Source organism: Aphelocoma coerulescens, chromosome 1 (genome assembly GCF_041296385.1).
Source record: "Aphelocoma coerulescens isolate FSJ_1873_10779 chromosome 1, UR_Acoe_1.0, whole genome shotgun sequence".
Lineage (NCBI taxonomy): Eukaryota > Metazoa > Chordata > Aves > Passeriformes > Corvidae > Aphelocoma > Aphelocoma coerulescens.
The window spans coordinates 107,958,673-107,979,508 of NC_091013.1; the positions used below are offsets into that span (position 1 = coordinate 107,958,673).

The 20,836-nt window shown below is 50.0% G+C and overlaps 1 protein-coding gene across 1 annotated transcript; it reads right to left on the reverse strand.

The window, feature by feature from the left end:
• Positions 1-11,908: 11,908 nt before the first annotated feature.
• On the reverse strand, positions 11,909-19,157 carry LOC138117490 (maestro heat-like repeat-containing protein family member 6). Its single transcript, XM_069027854.1, has 16 exons — positions 19,025-19,157; positions 18,600-18,664; positions 18,340-18,489; positions 18,008-18,156; positions 17,537-17,684; positions 17,103-17,290; positions 16,875-17,012; positions 16,474-16,588; positions 16,146-16,301; positions 15,761-15,937; positions 15,472-15,627; positions 15,211-15,312; positions 14,702-14,804; positions 14,360-14,416; positions 13,857-14,055; positions 11,909-12,800 (listed from the first exon to the last, which is right to left on the reverse strand). Exons 1-16 carry the CDS (start codon positions 19,143-19,145, stop codon positions 11,909-11,911), a joined length of 2,916 nt encoding a protein of 971 aa, XP_068883955.1. The 5' UTR covers positions 19,146-19,157.
• Between the last annotated feature and the right edge of the window lie 1,679 nt (positions 19,158-20,836).

The following is a 20,836-nucleotide window of genomic DNA, read 5'->3' on the forward strand; positions in this document are numbered from 1 at the left end:
TTTCCAAACTAACATGAAGACCTGTCCTATCCTGATCTTTAATGACCAGTTAAAATAGTAAAGAGGCAGGTTGAAAGAGCTCATATTTCCATGCTGTGTAATAATTGATGCTAGAGAGGGGAAAGCTCCCTCTTCCTAGGGCTTCTGTTGAGGAGAAAAGCTTCTACTGATATAGCTGATGGGACAGGGTTATGGTTTGAGTGTTTTTTATTTTTAAACACCAATTCTCAGCTGTAGTGGAATTAGCTTTTAGGTAGGGTCTCTGAAGCACAGAAATGAAGGGCACAAAACAGTCCTCCTCTCTATTGGTCTGCTTGCAGATATTTGCCATATTTCAGTGATGCTGGAGCCCAGTTCTGCACTGAGATTTAACTTCTCCCTCCATTCTTTTACCTGATGAACTTCCACAGCTGACAGTAAAGGCAGATGGGAAATCTTGTCTATCACTTCAATACTGTTTAAATTCCGAAATAGAGGCAAGCCATTCCCCCCACCTGAACTCTGCCCCAGGGGCTCTGCTGATTCTTCAGTGAGGGCATTACTAGTCTAAACAGGAGATTAATTAGCCTGGACTGTGTGTTCATTTGGAATATATGCTTTGGTATTGCAGACCCCAGCATAAGTATCATCAGTTAAGCATCTCAGTTCTCACCATCTGTGTGTCAGTGCTGTACTGGTTGACATTGTTCCAATTCAGGCACATACCTGAAGTTCACAGTCAGGTAAATATGTGTTTAATGTATGCTGGGGAAAGTCACTGTAATGAGGATTCTCAAAGGTACTGAAGTAGCACTGGGTACGGTAGGAACTTCTGGATGTACAGTCCCTTTGCAGTTTCATTAGCATAACTGGAACTGGAACTTACTTTAGTGCTACTCAAATTTGGATTGATTGTATAATTGGATGATAATAGTAATGCTTAGCACTTTAACAGTGCTTTACATGGTCAGAAAGCTGTGCAAACATTAACTAAATAATCTTCACAGTGCCCCTGTGAGGTAGTAATTAGAGATGGAAAAGGCCCATTACTAGATCATAAAATCCCATTCTCTTGCCAGGGCAGCATACAGTCACCCAGCAGAGGACATAGAAGATACTAAACTACTGCTATGTTCAATCTCTGCTCCCCTTGAGACATTATTTCAATCTGGGACTTCCCTGAGGCTGTAAAGGGACTTTACAAAGTTTTTAAATAATGTAGGAACTGCAGTGCTCCTTTTTGATGAAGGTAAAACAGGTTTTTACTGTCCTTCTCCTTGCTTACTTTTCAATGTCAGCAGAGACAAGTGTATTCAGTTCTCCTCAACAGGAATAGAGAGAAGGATGAAACTATTTAAAGATGGGTTCACAGTTTCTTGCTTAGAATAAAAAGAGACAGGAAAGACTCCTGCCTCTCCAAAATAAACATCCCTAATACTAGCTATCAGCCAACAGTTCAACACTGATGGTATAAAAGTGAGACATTTCATCAGTAACTATATAAAATCTCTTTCCATTACCAGTTGCCTTGATAGAAGCACCACTCAATGTTTATATCCTGCATTTCATCGGGTTTCCAAGGTTGCGAAGCTCTTTGAATGTAAAATATCTGCTCAAAATATAGAAATCAATGCAACAATAACCTTCACCACTATCAATCTTTGTCTTTTTAATGTTATTTTGACCAAATGTTTCCCTTGACTGTTCCTATAATCGTGACAAAACAAGTACATCCTCTGAATAAGCTCTAAAATTGTAGCCATTAAATAACTTTCAGAGTGTTCAAGGCCATTTTATTTCATTTGCTTGAATATCCATGCATGTACGCCCATGGAAAGTGAAAGTCTCAGGAACACACGTGCTCTAGTTCTGATGCTTGTGGCATTAGCAATCAGTCTGTTCAGGGAGGTGAGCCAGGGAAAATAGAAGCAGGGACTGTTGTTAGTCTGTGGCAGACCAGTTCCCTAACCAGAGTTTGTTTCCTTCACAGCTGAGCAGAAGATAGACTTATTACAAATTTTGGCAATTTTTCTTAAATGAATGCTAATTTCTTAATCATTTATTAATTTCTTTTTAACATGAGAGGTTTGGATGGTTTAAATTCATGTGTGTCCAACAGGGATTTCTTGATTTTTTTTTTTTTTTTGCTTTTTACTTCTATAGAAAAGGTGTTTTTAAGTCTAAATAGGATAGGTAGTACACAGTAGATAAATTTCTCCTTGAGTTTGCTACTTTAAGAGTATTAGTTTTTGACCAATATTAGCAACTCTGAAACTCCAGGCAGGTAGCTGTAGAACTTGGATAACTAAGGCTCTTGGTTAATAATTTTCCACAAAGACCAGACTGGAAGGTGAGACAAGTAGAAGCCAGAAAATTGCAGGCACTTACCTGAGACATTGTTGTGCTGGTAAACATAAAAGCCTTAAGTACTTCTTAGTTTCTTTGTCTTGTAATTTTCAAGTAGTATTCATTATAGAACCAACAGAAATCATTATCTGTGAGTGCAAGAGAGCTCTTGTAAACAAAAGGCTTGGGTTTTTTTCAATTATCAGAGTTTTGCTGTGGTTTTGTTATCAATCTGAAGTGTTACTTCCAATCTATTTTGCTGTAACAATGGAAACACCTGAACTATGAAGAATCACAGGGGAAAAGCCCTACTTGAGTCACACTTACTGTAGTATTAGCTTCTATGTTAGCATGAGGTTCCTTTTCCCAAACACATTTGAGACCAAGAGTTTATTTCCATCCATCAAATTTTATTTTACTAATAATAACTGCAACTATCCATTTTCAATGCTAACAGCTGTCTTGGTGCCCTAATTATTGCTAAGTAGCTTTGAATAGGATCCAGTCACATCCATGGCATAATGGTGGTTATTTTTCATTTTTAGTATTAATTGATGATTTTAGAGAGCATATATTATTTTAAAAAAAGGGAAATATAGATGACTTGACTGGTGAACTGAGTGCCTGCTTACGAACATTTCCATGTCTGTATAGACATTGTAAGGCTACTGAAAAAATATCTATTTACTTTAAAGTAGATCAATGGCAACAAAATATGTTTTTCATATCTTATAATACATCTATTTTTCATTCAGCTACAGATAAACCTAATTTGAGGTTGTGTTAGATTGAAAAGACCATTTATCTATTATTTTTTGTATTTTTGCCCTGATTTTAGGCAGCACATTTTTCAAGTACTAAGCAAAATGTCTCGAAGCCTTGACTAAAGTTAGAATGCCACTGTGAAAAGTGCTAGTCAAATAGAGCAAGATAAGTGGCAGGGCTTGAAGAGCTTAAAATTTCAGTATTTTTAAATTTGAATGCTTAAAATACACTAGCAAAATAAAAGGATCATGAAAAAATTATGAAAAATTTAAATTAATTTGAAGATCTTTTATTATCTGGTCTTGCTTATTTTAGAAAGCAGACTTTGGAACTCTTTTTACCCCCCAATAAGAATCTGTATAATAACAAAACTGGAATTTGAGTCATGAGAACTTTAGATCAGATCCATGGCAACAGTGTGTGAGAGCTGGCAACTAAGTGAAGTAGCAAAATGAGGTGATGTCTTAATTCCCCAAGTAATTCACTGATAAGCCCTTGAGTACATGTCAGGCCAGCAAGCTGTTGCTCTGGTGCCACATGCACCAGACCACCTTGGCTGAGGGTAAAATTTTAGGGTGGACCTTTGCCAATTTAGATGCCTCCTTTCTTCATGTATCAGAGGCACATGAGGATGGAAATCTCCTTCTTAAACTTTTCTAGTAGAGATTAAAAGTAGAGAGAAGATGGGAAGGGCCATGACAATATTTTTACTGGATAAGGAAATTGCATTTGTGTTGTTGTGAGTTTTGAGATAGCTGACTTGATAATAATAATTATATGTAGGACAAACTTGGCACTGCACTGTCAAGGGCAAAGTCTTCCTATAGGAATGAATTTAAACATCAGTGATGCAAGAAATTAAAAACTTGGATAATTTTTTTATAGACTAGAATAAAACATTGCTGGAATTGGACCTTGACACAGTAGCTGATAAGGGCTACTATGTTTTATAAAAGCACAAAATGGTGATGCGCTTCACCTATATTTGAGGACATATACTGGGAGGCAAAATTTCTGAATACCCAATGTCACAGTTGTAAAGTGTTGATCTCAGAGGGCTGTATAGTAACTGAATATCCTACGAAGGATAAAGCTACTTCTATGTGTAAACCTTGACTGGGAAATCATGATAGCTGTGCATGACACCAGAAATCTGACACTCAAAACTCTTTCCTTCTCCTCTGAACATGAGTCTTTGACCCAGGTCCATTGTCTTAAACTTTCCTCCTCTCTGTACCACACAGCCTTGTGTTGCAGTGCTGATGAAAATCAAACCAAGTTTGGGTCCATTAGTGAAAAGGGCTTCAGTTCTCTGAGAGCTGAAGCATCTTTAAAGAAAAACTGGTCTGGATAAGGCTTGAAAAAGTGCAGTTTATTGTTGAAAGATTCAATCCTCTCCTGTAGGTGTTAATTAATGAGGCTTCAGCTTCAGTCTTGTTAAAATTTCTCTTTGGATTGTGATTGGGACTTGAGAAGTAAATGAGGAAAATCAAGGAATGCTTGAAGACATAGTGACTTTCCAGCACCTTTATTGCAGCTAAGGAAAAGGTTTTATTGGTTCATCTGGACAACTGCCCTGTCTGCTGTTTGATCTTTTTTGAGTTATCCAAAAGATGTTTTTTCTTCCAAAGAACAATTCTGTAAATGATATCCTCTAATGAGGTTTCTCTGCTTGCAGAGAGTACAGGATTGAACCTGGTGTGATGTAGCCTGTGATGTGGTTTAACACATGAAAAAAATACTGAGTCCATAAAAAAAAAAAAGAAAAAGAAAAGAAAAAAAAATGCCTAATACCTTTAATCAGTTAAATTGGAATGACAAGGGCAATGTTTATTTCTTACTGTAACCTCTGGTTTCTAAATCTTTAATCCTTCTCAGCTGAGTTCACGCTAGAAAACGCTGGTTTTAATTGAAAGTTCCCATTGCCTCAGTCTCCTGGGTTATGCCAAAAGCATGAGAGCTGATAATGTTCCTGGATGGCAAATATACAGTAGCTGCATCTATGGTTCTGTCACGGAGTGTAGGATGTGGTGCTGCAGATAAAGTAGTTCAGTATAATGTTCTCTCCACTGTGTCTCAAAAGTTACACTTGAAATCACATCTGATAAATGATTATACTTTAGAAACGTAAACAGTAAAAAAGGCATGTAGAATAAGAAGTGACCTGAACTGAAATTGCATTGCAAAGATGTCAGAATGCTGTAGTAGCTTAGTGATAAGTTATTTCCTGACAGTATTTATGCATTAATCTTTTTTTACTTCTTAATAGAACTTCTAAAAGCTTTTTACTCTCTGACCTCCAGCTGTCAGTAGTCACCAGCAACAGTATTTCATTTTATCATTATGTTTTTTTATTAGAGCAATAATTGTGCAAACATATGTAGATTAAATGAGGGATTGGACATACTAAACAGCTTTTCTGAAATCCATTTTGGACAACGCTTAAGATAAATTCCCAAAAAGCTCCACAGGGATTTGAGTTTTTCCTGTGGCTTGCCAAATATATTTTCTGTTCACTCCTGAAAACTAAATGCTTCAGCAAAATTCACATGTCGTTGTGTGGGGGTGGAGAAAATATTTTACATGAGTTTATGCAAGGGTGATTGGAACTAGCAGCAAAGTCGCTGCTGATATCACACATGCACAGATGTTTTAAGAAAAAAAATACCTTGAAGCAAGCACATAATTTTAGCAATTGATGTGGTGGCAAACACTGAATGCAAGATAATATTTTAAAATGTGGTTTTATAAAACATTGCATTGACACATAATAAATCTGTGGTGGTGTGATTGTAAACAAGATTATTGCCCACACAATACACAAACATGCCTTTATGCACTTCCAAGCAGTCATCTGTTACTTGTTAGTTATTATCTTTTTTTTAACCCTAATGATCCCCCAACCATTATCCTCTCTGAGTATCCTAAATTATAGGCAACAAATGAGCTCTGTTCCCCATGCCCCTCTTGGTGCATTTGTGCAACTCTGACCCTAACCCATGGATTTGAAGGGCTGAGTCTTTGGCACAGAATCCTGACTTTTCCCTTTTCAAGCTAGAAAGCACTTGCAAAAAGTGGCCATCTGGCTTTGGCATAAGAGATTGAGACATTCCCTGCTCAACTAAAGGACGGTTGCCAGGTCTGACTCAGCTGTGCCACGTAATAAAAGGTCTCAGGAGTGAGCAAAAACTATATTAGAAAATTTCAAAGCAGAGATTTGGCTTCTGCTGACTTAAATCCCTACCACAGGATTGTTTGGTTATGCTCGTGCTGTAAGAGATGCAAAATAAGATCAAATAAAATAAAGACACCACCACTGACCAAACATCTAAGCCAAAAATAAAATTACCATCTAATGAATGTTTCTAAATCTTCTCTTGGGTCTTTGGGGCTTTGTCATATGCATACCATGGATTTAATGGGAAGGTCAATATGGGAAAATTGGTCCTTGACTCTTTTTTTGGACAGAAGATAATAATGATTTTGCTTTCCACCAATGCTGCAATCTGCTGGCACAACAAACTTTTGAATTCAACCTACTTTTAAGTCTTCAGTTTGAGGGATAGGATGAGGAAAATATTTCCAAGTATTAAGAAAAATGCACTTTTACTAACTTAATTCAGTATAAACGGAAGAAAGGTTGCAGATGGAACTTCCCCTGCCAATCTCTTCCTTATGTTCCCTATGAAAATACCCTGATAATATAGGCACCCATATAATGCTTCCTTTTGGCTCCTCTTTTTGCAAAAAGAAAAGGCATCCCATACTTTAAATATGTGATAGATGCCTGGACATACAAAACTGATTGAGACTCAAAAGCTTTCCTTATTTTTGTCCAGCTAAATTCCAACCTTTCAAGTCAACAAAGGGGATTAACCTAATACTGACTACTCTGTGTATTCTTACTGCAGTCTTGATAGACCCAATTTACCACTGACATCTCTAAAAGGATTCCCCATTTAGCTTGTTCTCCCATTCTCCTGATAACTCATTAGTGAGCCCTGGCTTTGCTTAATGCCTGCAATACAAAGAGTAAACTGATTTGCATAAATCGTTGCTACCTTCAAGAGACAAAATATTTTGGCGTGCTCTGGGTTTATATTTCCTTGATTTTCTGTTCAATGTATTTAGAGACCAATTTTACAGTTTCCCCACAGGCAGATCCTGTGTCTAGTTTGGTGTAGCAAACACTGAATTTATGTGAAAGGAAGACCATACCACTAAGCAAAAGTGTTTAAATATAGTCTGTCATGGAATAGAATTGCACCCATGGGATTCAACAGTGACTGGAGCAGCCTGCTCACTGATGAATGTAATAAACAGTAATGATGGTAACATCTCTAAATGGGATATCTTGCATTTCCTTCTGGCTATTATCAACTACTTAGAAAATGTCTACATTCCCTACTTCAATGTACAGCTCTTTCTAATTTATAAAGTTAAATAAATTTTGAATAGTAGAGGTTGATGCTATTACCCATTATGACAGAGGATGCATACAAAGCCCAATTAAAATGCTGGGGAATTCTTGAAAAGCATAATTAATCAAAAGAAAATGAAATTTCAAAATGTCTCACCATCCCTGAGCAGACAAGTTAGCTCAAGTTGAATCTGCAGACATATTTTGGTGCATCTTAAGTTCTTTACATTAAGTACTTTTTTTAATGAGATGAAATTTGGGGTTTTTTTTCATTAATTTGCTCTTTTTTTGAAATTTCATTAAGGGAAGATGAAAGAAGACTGAGTTTCTCTCCTTTTTTCTCTAATTTTCCTTACTCTGCCTCATGTATTTATTTTGCTATCCCCCTTCCAAAAAGGTGGTGTCTCCTTTCCTCCCTTTCCTGCTTATCTTTTTTTTTAATATTGCTAGTCATTCTTCTGGTGCATTTGGAGTAAGTTCTGCCTTTCAATAGTCCTTTATGTTTAACTTGTCTTCTTTCTGACAACATTTTTTTTTAATTTTTAGTTTAGATGTCTCTAACCTGTGACTATGCCTGTCTGTTGTGTGCCTTAAGTAGTTGCTCATGCACTTAGGTAAAATGTTTACACAAAATTTATACACTAATATCTCTTATGCTATTTTAGTATGCTTAGATTTTAATTCAGTGCAAGGCAATATAAATTGCAAACCTGTTTATAATTTATAGGTGTCACAGACTTCCAAGTTGTCTATATCACCCAAATTACTTTCTGACAGAAGAATGCACATGGAAGGACTTTGTGTGGTGATACAGGATTTCCAGCTTTATGATAGTTGCTGTGCAGTTCATTTTGACATCCCTCTGAGGTTTTTTGGTTGTGTCTGCAATGTGCAGGCACAGATACAGTCCTGAACGTGGGGAGCATGCCTGGAACCAATGAATTTATTATAAATGATCTCACAGAGTGTGCTTGCATTTTTCTGTTTGAAATTTAAGGAAAACATAACAGCATCTGTCAGCTGAATAGACTCTTTTCTGTCCTGTTGATGTAGGTTTTTTTCATTCTGAGTCCATGTGCCTCAACTCATCTCCAGTCTATGATTTTATTATATTCCTTGTGAGGATCATATAGTGTAGGGATGCTGTGAGATCATAGAACGGTTTGGGTTGGAAGGCATTTTAAGATCATCAAGTTCCAAGCCCCTACCATGAGCAGCAACACCTTCCACTAGACCAGTTTGTTGACAGCCTCATCCAACCCGGCCTTGAACACTTCCAGGGATGGGGCTTCCACAATTTCTCTGGGAAACCTGTTCCAGTACCTCACCACTCTCACAGGAAAAGCATTCCTTCCTGTCATCTGATCTAACCCTACCTTCTGTGAATTTGTACCCTTCTTCCTTGTTCTATCACTACAGTTTCTGATGAAAAGTCTCTTTCTGGCTTCCTTGTAGGCCTCCATGGGAGAAGATGTTGCCTAGCATAGTTTGGATCAGTGAAAAGTCTCATTCAGATATTTCCAATCATTTTACTTAAATGGTATCAGCACTTCATAAAACCTCAAGAACTGAGGAAACAATCTTGAAAGAGAAGAGCCTTGAGCAATGTGTTATAAAAGCTTGCGTATAAATCCCTCCTGTGATCAAATATACTGAGGTGCAGCACTACAATGACAGCACTACTGCTGTAAATGAAAGTAGTAAAGCAGTCATAAGATCTCGTGGGGAAAAGAAATGAAAATGGACTATGCTTTCAGCAGGAAAACCCTTAGTCAGGAACAGAGTCTAGAGAAATGCCACAGGCGAGTAAGTTATATGTCCTCCCAAGAAATATGACTGTTTGTCATCTAGGGCTGGTAAATTCCTCCACTTTCAGCTTCACAGTCTGAGTCAAATGCTGCAGATTTGAGGAGCTGTGCAGCCTTTGACTTGCTGCTATGAATGTTAGTTTTGTTCTCGGGTATTTTATCTCAAGGCTGAACGGGATGGAAGTACATCAGCAGCTAGTACTCTGAAAGGTGAGTGGAGTTATTTCTATGAAAATAAATAAAGGAAAAAAATCTAAGCAACTCCAAGGCCAATAAAAATAAAGAATGAGCTATGCTGCCCCATTAGATGCCTTTTTTTTCCTAGCTAAAGATCAAGATTATGCTTTTCTGTTTCAAGTTGGTTTTGCTTCCTCCCAGTCCATCAAGAAATCTGCTGACAAAAGGGAAGACATTTTTCTTTCTGCCCCACACACATAGCATAAGCCTTAAAGGGAGCATAAAGAAACTTCCAAATAATTTCTTAGCAATACCTTGTACAACACTAAAAAAAGTAACACCTTAATTTCCCTTATGACTAGTGGGAAACCTTTACCTGTCTCCTACCCCAAAAATTACCAGCTTGTTAGAGAACTTGAGATTTATGGCTCAAATACCTCTTATTTCATTCCCCTGGGCCTCAGCCTGCGCAAGGAAAGCAGTATTGATCACTACAGTGATTTACCCCTATTTTTGAATAGACAGCAACTTGAACATTAAGCAGACTAAGTCCTTTCAGCCATCAAAATAAAACTTTTTAAATTGAAATTCAGCTTTGTAAAAGACTGTAAGTATCTGAGATGTGGAATATGAAGGAAAGCCCCTGTTACAGCGAGGATACTGCAACATGTGTATCAGTCAACCAGGCCCATGGAAAAGAAACATATATGGACAGATTCTTGATAGATGTTTCAGAGATGGTTATTTCTCCAGCCGCATGGCCGGAGCTCTGCCGAGGAACTCTTACAGTCACGGGAGCCGAGGGTCCTTGCCCGTGCAGGGAAACACAAAACAAACCAATGGGGAACGAGGCTGACCAGGGGCTAGGAAAGCCCGTCCCTGTCCCCTCAGGGCCCCTCTCCCAGGGCTACATGGCGGGGGGAGGAGACCCCGACATTGCTCCTTCCTGGAATGAATGTTTTCATGGAGGAGACTAGCAGTAGCACCAGAACAGCTTCAGCTGCTGAGTTTCACAGGACAAAGAGATTCTAGAGAGACACTGTGACGTTTCCTTGTGCCTTTCTGTGTTTCTTGCACTCTGGAAAAAAAAGAATCGGCCCAGCCTCTGATAGTCTACGCTCCACTTGCTGCGTGTCTGGCTGCGGCAGCTCACGTCCAAACACAGCTGCGTCCTTGCTGAGCACGGCAATGGATGGCCACAAGCAGGGAGGTTCCCCAGGGAACGTCAAGGGAGACACCTGGGGAAGCGCAGAGGATAGGGATAGCTCGGGGAGAAGACGCTGTTGGGTGTCTCTGATGACGGTGCCAGCACCCTGAAGGAGCAGCCAAGACAGACGCTGGAAGAAGACATGTCCTGCCCTTTTCTGCTGTCACAGGGACACAGGACACACTTGTTGCCACAGGTCCAGCAGACTTGATCCAGGAACAATGGATCAAGTGGCCATGCATTGGTAGGGAATGGCCTCCAGCTCCAGCAAGAGCAAAGCAGGATCCTCTAGCAGCAAAGCCTGAGCTTGCGAACTGGGCCGTCTCCTCAGCAGACACCAAAGCGCTTCCCGCCACCCCTGGATGTCTGCCACCGCTCCCTGCTTTTCTTCAGTGCCGGCTGCTTCTTCCATTGCTCCAAGCAAGTCCAAGCTTACTTTGGAAGCTCATGCATGTGTCTTTAAGGGGCCTGCATGGAGGAGAAGGACAGCAGCTGCAGCGCAGGGCTTGTGTCCCATCAGAGCCTCTCCCTCACCATGGCACCAATGCGGCTGCCTTGGGACGCCTGTCTGTGGAAGGCGAGTCTGCCCTTGGAATAAATGAATCGGTTTTGGGGTGTTGATTGTTACTGTTTGGATGAGATATAAAAGAGGGGAGTTGATAGTTGAACAAACGGGCCTGTTAACTGAGGAGATTGCAAGACTGTCCAGGTGTGATATCAGAGTGTGAGCACAATAATATCAGGGGGAGACACAACTGGGGACGTGATGACGTGATGGACTAGAAAATGACCTCATGCAGGTGATGTCAGCATCTTGGACCGCTACTGGATAAAGGATTATGCAATCATTCAACGCCCTCGGGAAATGATTGGACAAAAATGCATCTTGATAAAGACCAATAGAAGCCCTGGAAGTGAGCCAATCAGAAGAAGGATCCCAAATCCACCAGTTGTGAAGGGACAGAGGGTAAAAGAACGGACCTGGGACTTTAACCGGGGTCCTCCTGCGGAACTTGGGGTCCAAGGGAGCACCCAGTGGGTCGCACTGTCCTTTTTTGTGTGTTGGTTTACTCTGGCTTGTCGCACGGAGCCTGGGCTTATCCTGGGTTCCCGCTCTCAGTTGTTAATAAAGAAAGGAGTTGGCTTTTCTTTTCAAAAAGTCTCAGCCTCGTTTACAACACCCTCAAGCACGGCCACTGAAGTCAGTCAAGGGCACGGGCTGCAGCCGAAGCTGCCGAGCGTCGCTGTGAGGCTGGCAAGGCAAGAGAAAGCCATTGTGGCCAATTCTGCTGGAGCCTTTTGCCAAGCCACGTGCAGTTGTGCCCACATTATGCCCCCGTTTGGCATCCCGGCTGGTGCGGATGCCTTGGTGAGCAGGCGTTCGGGCTGCTGCTGCTCCTGTGCACGCTCTGCTGCTGTTTCTGCGGCGTCCAGAGCCGCTTCGGCAGCAGCGACTCGGCAGCCCTGCTCGAGGAGACATCGCCGGCCTCCCCGTGGAGGCAGCAGCTGTGCGGGCCCAGAGCTCTGTGTCCGGGGGGCCTCGGTCACAGCACCGTGGCCTGGGCAGCCGCGGGGGCCCGGGCTGGCCGCCGGCCCTGCCTCCGCCCACTGCCCCTTATTGGCAGCGGCCAGTGGCCGTGCCCGGCATGGCCCCCCGCCCTCCTTGTCCCCAGCCGGCCCAGCCTGTGCACCTTGGGGTGTTCCCCACCTCCTGCTGGCCTCGAGGGCTTCTGCCGCAGGCCTGGGAGACAGACGCATCGGGGAAGTGCCGGAACAGCCGGGTGGCAGGAACGAGGCGGCTGCCCGGGGGCTGCTTATGGTCTTTGACACCCGGTTCCTCAGGCCTTCCCACCACCCCGGCCCCTCAGGCTCTCCCCCAGCCCGGCCAAGCAGCGCCGCAGCCCCGACGGAGCTGCAGAGGGGTCGGATCAAGAGGCACCTCGGAGCCCTCAGCAGTCCAGCCAGCAACGCACGGGCAGGAGGACACAGGCGGCGGTTCCTGCCTGGGACAGGAGTTGCGGCCATCTCCAGGCACCGGTCTCGCAGCCGTCCCCGCAGCTCCGGCCCCTGCCCAGCCGCTCTGTCGGCAGCATTAAGGCTTCAGCAGAACCACCAAAGGCCAGGGGGCTTCTGGCCATTTCCCCTTCCACACTGCACACCCGGGCAACTTGCTGAGCACAAGCATCCTTTTTCCCCTCTTCCCCTGTGCCCTGCGGACACTGGGCACCAGAAGAAAGCTCCTGGGAGTCTGTGTATTAGAACACTGTTACAATTCCTTTTGAAGGTTCTTAGAAATGCTTCTGCCCGAATTAAGGTGCAAATGAGACCATATGCCAGTGACAATACTATGGGTTTTATTTGATGGTAAATATTAGAGAGAGAAAGAAAGAAGTAGAAAATAGTTGGCAGGGGACAGAAAGAGTGACAGGGACAGGATAAGGAAAATATCACCACTCCGTGGATCCCCACCATGTTCCGCTGATCCAGCTGATCCAGCTGGTGTTCTTGGTGGTGAAAGTCCCCCCAGAAAGCACAGAATCGGATGGGTTTATATACCCTCGAGCCAGGTAGCAATGTCCAGGCATGTCCCCCTGGGGGAGGGGGGCAGTCTCTCACCACCGACTCTGGATCTGTTGCATCACGTGCAGTCCTGTGGTGCAAAGCCTCTCAGGTGAAAGTGCCGTGCGTGTGGCCTGTGGGGTTTGGGAGTTCCACAGCCGGGCCGGTTTATGTAACGGAGGATGGGTGCTCAGTGCCTCTGACCAGAGGTCACTCCGTGAACCTGAAACCTCCTCCCTCCCCCTCCCCCCGCCTCGATTGGTTGGGGTGGTCTGTGTAAACCTGGCTTCTGTGAGCTGCGCTCTCCCCCCACCCCAAACTCAACCGGGGATGATTGAACCATGGGTTTCCCTTTATGTAATCAGCAGTTTGACTTCCAGTTCAAAGTCCCACCATTCAGGGAGTCATCTTTGGTTGTAGCTTCTTGATAATGAGAAAAAACTTTATATCGATGGTTGAGGCATGAACCAATTTTAGTCTCAGACAAACACATTCTATATTTACATATAAGGGAAAAACCAAAAGAAGACAAGAACCATCTGAAAAAAAAATGCCCGCTGGTTCAGGTGGCCCCAGCAGAGAGAACCTCCCAGACCAGGTCGATGAGGAGCTCCAGCATTGCAGCCAGCCACGGCCCGACAGACGAGGCCGTGTCCTGCATGCCCTGCGGAGTCGATCTCGCAGCATCTGGAAGATGGAGCGCGGAGCTCTCTCCAGTGCCCGGAGGACGTAGGCTGTTTGACGCGCCAGGCTGGAAACGGCAGGGCTGATGTCACGGGACGCGTCTTCAAGGGCTGCAAGAGAGAGGAACAGAGGCACGGTCGGACTCCAGATCTGCGGGGACCCGAGGAGACCCCCCCTGCCAGGGCCATCCCAGCCTGCTCTGGCCACGGCCAAGAGGGAGCAGAGACCAACGGGATCGAAGGTCCCTGGACAACCAAAGGTGCTGGCCACAAATCCCCCACGTGCCCCTGAAACCTCTCTGTGCTCTGCCCACACCACCCCTCGTCCGCGCAGAGAGCAGAGCCCTCCGCAGCCGGGGCAGGGATTGCAGCTCCCCCCGCCAGCCCCCGCTGACAGCCGGCTGCACTCACTCACCCTCGCAGAGGAGCTGGAGCTCTTCCTGCTGGCCCCTCAGGTGCCGCCCGGCGATGCCTGGGAACACAGAGCCTGTCACGGCCCCAGCGGCACAGCTCCCTGACAGCGGCGCTGCCAGCCCTGCGGCCACACGCTCTCCTCGCCCCGGCAGGGCTCAGCCCGGGCCCTCGCCGCATCCCGACGCCCGAGGGCACGGCTGCGAGAGGGCGGTGGCAGCCCCGAGGGCAGGCGGAGCCCCACGGCCCCTGGCCCGGATCCCGCTGCCGGGGCAGCAGCCGGGGCTGGGGCCGCGCTGCGGCGGGGCGGGGAGGGGAGGGCAGGGGCCCCGGCCTCGTGGCTCACCAATGAACCTGATGGCCGCCTGTCGCAGGGACTCCTGTGGGCTCCGCAGGTACGGCAGGGCCCGCCGCAAGTGCTCGGCCGCTCGGCTCCTGTCCCCTGCCAGCTGGAGAGAGCGCCAGGAGGGAAGGGTTGGCGCGGGCTCAGCCCCTCGGCCGGGCGCTCCCTGCTGCCCGCCGTGGCCTCCCCTGCCCGCACAGCCCTGAGGCCCGGCCAGCAGCCGCTGGCGCCGGGCTCTGGAGGGGGCCGAGGGCCGGGCGCTGCCCGGGGAGCCGCGGTGCCCCCCCCGCCCCAAAGCCCAGCGAGGCCGGGGCTCCGTGGGCACCCGGCTCGCGGCCACAGGAGCCTGGAGAAGAGCCCGTGCGGCCGGGGATGGGAGCAGCGTGTGGAGCGCAGGCTGGAGCCCCTGGCTGCAGCGCCGGGCGGGGGGCACAGCTGCCAGCCCCCCACACGGAGCACCGCAGTCAGGGGGCTTCTCCAGGCTGCGACTTGGGCTTCCAGGCCGTCCTTACCAGGCCCTCGCCGAACCTCCATGTCTGCTTTGCGTCCAGCACGCGTTCGAGATCTCTCCTTTTCAGGAAGCTGGCCGCACAATGCAGCGCTTCCCGGGAGGCCTGGAGAGCAGCAGAGACCGGGAGATGGCACCACAGCCCAGGGCACAGGACCCGTGTCCTTGTGCCGAGGCCAGGGGGGTGCTGCAGCCCATGAGGCGCCAGGGCAGGAGGCGGCCGAGCCCCCTCCCAGGGGAACCCCGGCAGCCCAGGAGTCCTCACATCGGCCACGTGCCCGTCCTCGTCATGGCAGTGGAAGGAGAGTGGGAGCAGGCTCTGGCGCACGTGTGACTTCAGGGCCTTTTTTCCCTCTGCCGATAATAAGCCCATCATCTCTTGGAAGATGCACGTGGAGCGCAGCCGCACCTGGCTGTCATCCTGTATGAAAGGAAGCAAGACAGAGCTCCGCATCGGCCGCTCCAGGCCCACCTGGGCACGGGCCTGAAAATGCACAGGGCACAAAGTGTCTGGGCAGCAGCCAGTGGCCGTGGCTGGGGGCACAGAGCCTTACGTTGTCAAAAAGTGGCAGGAGCGCCTCAGCCAGCTGCAGGGCGATGGGGCTGGGTATCGGGGCACCACTATGCAGGAACAAATAGCCGAGGACGACGATGGTCATCCCAGCCATGTTGCTGTCATCTTCCTGCAGGCGCTCCACGAGGCTTTCGCTCAGGCTCCACATTCCTTTGTTCTGTGTGGAACACAAGGCTGTGCAACCCCACCCTGCTGCTGCAGGGCCCAGAGGCCAAAGGCCTGTCCCGAAGCACTCGGGCAGCTGAACCGGGAGGCAGGAGAGCTGGGAACAGCTGCCTCAGTGCCCGAAGCCCAGCCAAGCCCAGGCGACTGCCTTCCCCAGCCCCACGCTGCCAGCGCAGCTTCAGCCGCTGCCCCCTTCTCACCATCGAGGGATCCTCGCTGAGCACCACAAGGCCTCTGAGCGCCAGGCGACGCCTCTCCCTGCACTCGCTCCGCAGGTTCTTGGACATGATCTCCAGAACGCTGTCACTGCATCTACCCCAGTCCAGCCAATGCTGGAAAGGGGGATCTGAGAGGACCTGAAAGGCACAGGGGAGTGACGGGGGAGCCGGCCGGCACGAGCCCGCAAGCGTGCAGCGCTGGGCCCAGGCAGCAGCACAGGGCGCGGGCACCGTCCCGGGCAGCTGCGGCTACGAGAGGGCAGAGAGCTGGGAGGCAGCGGGGCGAGGCTGCGCTGGCCATCGGGCTCACCTCCACAATGAAGGCCAGGGCAGGCAGATCCTGGCATGGCTCCTCCCCGCTGAGCAGGCTGAACAGGTGGCAAACGATCCGGAAAGGCATGAATTTGGAGGCCCGGGACATCTCCCTGGCAGGAGGAGAAAGGAAGCAAGACCGTGAGCCGGGGGGGCAAACCTCTCCCAGGACAGACTCACACAGGTCTGGTCTTTCCCCGCCACCCTGCAAGGGGACCTGGGTCTTTTGGGAAGTGGCTGCTCTTGGGGACCCTCCTCTCCCAGCCTTTTCCAGTGTCCTTGGCCGGCCGGCCGGCCCTCGGTGACAAGGCCCTCTGGCCCATGAGCACGGGGACTGTGTGGGGCACCCGGGACACAGGGCACAGATGCCGAGGGCAGCTGGGGAGGAGGGGGCCTCACCTGGCCAGCAGACCCACTGCGTGGTGGTGGGTGTCAGCACAGAGCAGCGTGTCCCAGCCACGCTTGTGTTCCACGGCCACCACCACGTCCTCATAGTAGAGTCGGCAGAGCAGGTCCTTCAGGGTCTGCACTGCAAACCTGTGTGCAGAGCAAAGCCCAGGTCACGCTGGTGGGCACTGGCTCCTGCGCTGGGGACATGGGAGGGACAGGAGGACTGGCATGGAGCACCTGTTGGGGTCGGTGGCAAGGCCATGTTGCTCCTGGCATGCTCTCCACAAGTTCTCAACCTTCTCTGGCATCTGCACTGTGCTGAAGAACACTTGGAAGAGCAGATGCACAAAGAGGTGGGGCAAATAGACTGTCACTACGTGTGGCACACAGGGCACCTGGAGGATCTTCCACATCACCAGAGTTGCCTGCAGAGGACAGACCACCCCGAGACAGCGCTCACTGCCGAGGTGTCCATGTGGCAGGGCCCGAGCATGGGAGGGAGAGGCCAGGGGAGACGCAGGGGGGAGCACCGGGCCTGGTGCCCCTGAACCTGCCCCTAGCCCCAGTTTCAGCCCAGCGCCTGAGGCAGGCAGATGCAGTGGGGGAAGGAGGATGGAGAACTGCTGGAACGGCGAGCCGGGGGCGAGCAAGGGCCGGTTCCAGAAACTCACAGCCAGGGCAAAGACGACTGTGTCGTCCCCGTCGGAGGTGCGCGTGCTGTGCTCTGGCCAGCTCCCCAGCACATCGAGGAGTAGCGGCATGACTGTCTTTGAAGTCCTGACTGAGCACATGAGCGTCTTCCACATGGTCGTGGCAGCTCTGTGGGGTCAGAGCACTGTCTCAGGGGGGATCTCGGCCACAGCACCGTGGCCTGGGCAGCAGCGGGGACCTGAGCTGGCTGCCAGCCCTGCCTCTGCCCAGTGCCCCTCACAGGCAGCAGCCAGGCAGCCCACCCCTGTGGGGACGGGCCCCTGAGGGGCAGGGAGGGAGCATGGCAGCAGGCTTGGGGGCTGACATGCCAGGGCTGGGAAATGGAGGAGCCAGAAGGCCCTGGAACTCTGCGTTTGTCAGACACCTGGGACGGGCTCCACAGGCCGATGGGCTGGTGAGCCCTGGGCCCTCTGGGCAGGTGGGCCCCATACCTGTCACATGATGGGGCCACACGCAGGATGGTCATCACCACATCAGTGGGGTAGGCCTCAGTCAGAGCCAGAAGGGTCCTGGACAGTCTGGAGTCAGGATACTCATTGGACAGGAGCCACTGGTGGATGTACCTCACCATGGCGGGCACCTGGAGAAGGCACGGGGAGAGTTGGAAAGCTGCCAGAGGGACTAATGTCCCCTGCTTCTCCAGAGGAGCGCTTCCCTTCCCAGCACACTGTGATGGCCTCAAAGGCTTAAAGTGACCAGCGGGCGTGGCTTGGGTGGCCAAGCGATTCCTGGGGGGCTCCAGCCCTGGCCACAGGCTGCTTACTCTCTTTGGGCTGGAAACGCCCTCCTCCACAAGCATATCCAGCAGGGCGGCACTGGTCTTGGTTTTGAAGATGTGAGGGTGTGCTCTGACCCCAGTGCCTGTGACGCTGCTCTCTTCCTCCCGAATTCTCCTGATGAATTCGCAAATCATCTGCAGGAGAAGGGCAAAGAAGGGAGGGATGTTCCATGGGGTGCTGCCAGCGCGGTGCTCGGCTGAGCAGCGACAGCAGGCCCAGCCCGGGTGGGGATGGCTGCAGGTACCTGCGCTGTTCTGCGGAAGCGGCCACGGGCGGGGCCCTGCTCTTGTGTCCGGTCCACGGCTGCATCTGGCAAAGAGCGAGCGCGGCCAGAGCTGAGGGGCCGTGGGAGAGGCCGGAGAACACAGCCCGGGCCTGGGCCGAGGGATGGGGCACGGCCGCTGCGGAGGGGTCTGCCCTGGCCCCTCTTCCCTCCTGTCCATGGGCATGTTCCCAGGGGATGGGATGGGATGGGATGGGATGGGATGGGATGGGATGGGATGGGATGGGATAGGATGGGATGGGATGGGATGGGATGGGATGGGATGGGATGGGATGGGATGGGATGGGATGGGATGGGATGGGATGGGATGGGATGGGATGGGATGGGATGGGATGGGGCCTAGCTGGCTGCAGGCACCAGCCCTGGGGTCCAGCTCTGCCACTCACCCTCCTGTGGCTGCTGGAACTGCTGCACCTCTGCAGGCTGCTGTGCTGGGGCAGCTGCAGGGCCTTCTTCCTCACTTTTCACCAAGGCCTGCTTGGGCACGGTCAGGGGCCTCTGCTCCATGACACTGAGTAGATGTATGGCTTCTTGCAGGAGAGATGCCTGGGAAGGTTCCGGGTCAGCAGGTCGTGCACTTGTGCCTTGAAGGCACCTGCGACAGAGGAGCCTCAGGAAGGCTACAGGAGAGCAAGTCCTGCACTCCGGTCTCAGAGGGCTCCGCCACAATGACAGGAGACTCCTCGTAAATGATTCAGGTCACCAAATCCCACGGTCTGTCCTCGAGGGCAGCAGCCGCAGGAAAGGGAGATGCCTTGGAAAAGCTCCGAGTCACCAAGTCCTGCAGTCTGGTCTTGAGGGCACTGCAGGAATAACGCCTCGGAAAAGCTCCGGGTCGGCAAGGAACGAGTGGGCTGTGCGGCACCGCTCTGTCCCGTCCTGTCCCGTCGCGTGCTCCGAGCGCTGTGGCGTGGCCGCGTCGCCGCCAGCACCTATGTCAGCAGCACGTGTCACAAAGGGCCCTGGGACACCCACGGTGACCGTGCTGCACCATGTCACAAAGGGCCCTTGCACACAATGCCACCTGCCCTGGGCCGCCCCCAGCCCGCCCCAAGTGGCCCAGCTTGGAAGGAATCCCTTGCCCCAAGTGTCTAAGACAGCCCGACAGGAACTTAAGCAACGGCTCCAACCATAAGCAAACGCTCCCCTGCTCTGCGGGTTCGGGGCAGCACAAGGAGCCCCCACGGCTGCCGACGCAGCCGCGGCGGGACGGGCACGGGGCCTTCCACAGAAGCTGGCACGGCCTCCTTGGGACACGTCCCGGCCGGTGGCCGTCCTAAGCCCGGGGCTGTGACACAGACGAGGAACGTGTGGGCCAGGGAACGAGTGCTGCTCTGAGCCCTGGGGCCCGGGGAGCGCTGAAATGGGCAGGTGTGGCAGAGTCCCTGCCAAAGCAGACCTGCCACCCCCCGAGCCCTGGCAGCACTACTGCCCGTCTCCTGCCCCAGAGACCTGTGCCCCGGGGGTCTTCTCTGCCCATGGGCAGCCAAAGCCAAGATGCACTGGGGTCTGTGCTCCTTCCTACAGGGGGCTGTTGGCAGGAGCAGCTGGAGCGGCTGGGGGCAACAGATTGGTATCTGACAGGAGATGTTGCTCTGTTACAGCGGGGATACTGTAACAAGACGTATCAAACCAGGAGTCCCGTGGAAAAGAAACATATATGGACAGATTCTTGGTAGATGTTTCAGAGATGGTTATTTCTCCAGCCGCATGGCCGGAGCTCTGCCGAGGAACTCTTACAGTCACGGGAGCCGAGGGTCCTTGCCCGTGCAGGGAAACACAAAACAACCAATGGGGAACGAGGCTGACCAGGGGCTAGGAAAGCCCGTCCCTGTCCCCTCAGGGCCCCTCTCCCAGGGCTACATGGCGGGGGGAGGAGACCCCGACATTGCTCCTTCCTGGAATGAATGTTTTCATGGAGGAGACTAGCAGTAGCACCAGAACAGCTTCAGCTGCTGAGTTTCACAGGACAAAGAGATTCTAGAGGGACACTGTGACCTTTCCTTGTGCCTTTCTGTCTTTCTTGCACTCTGGAAAAAAAAGAATCGGCCCAGCCTCTGATAGTCTACGCTCCACTTGCTGCGTGTCTGGCTGCGGCAGCTCACGTCCAAACACAGCTGCGTCCTTGCTGAGCACGGCAATGGATGGCCACAAGCAGGGAGGTTCCCCAGGGAACGTCAAGGGAGACACCTGGGGAA

Coding starts and splice junctions, on each gene's coding strand:
- LOC138117490 (XM_069027854.1), bottom strand. CDS start 19,145: ATGGAGCAGAGGCCCCTGACCGTGCCCAAGCAGGCCTTGGTGAAAAGT. Junction 15,938..16,145: donor TCAGCGAGGATCCCTCGATG/GTGAGAAGGGGG, acceptor TGTTCCACACAG/AACAAAGGAATGTGGAGCCT. Junction 15,628..15,760: donor TCCTGCCACTTTTTGACAAC/GTAAGGCTCTGT, acceptor CCTTTCATACAG/GATGACAGCCAGGTGCGGCT.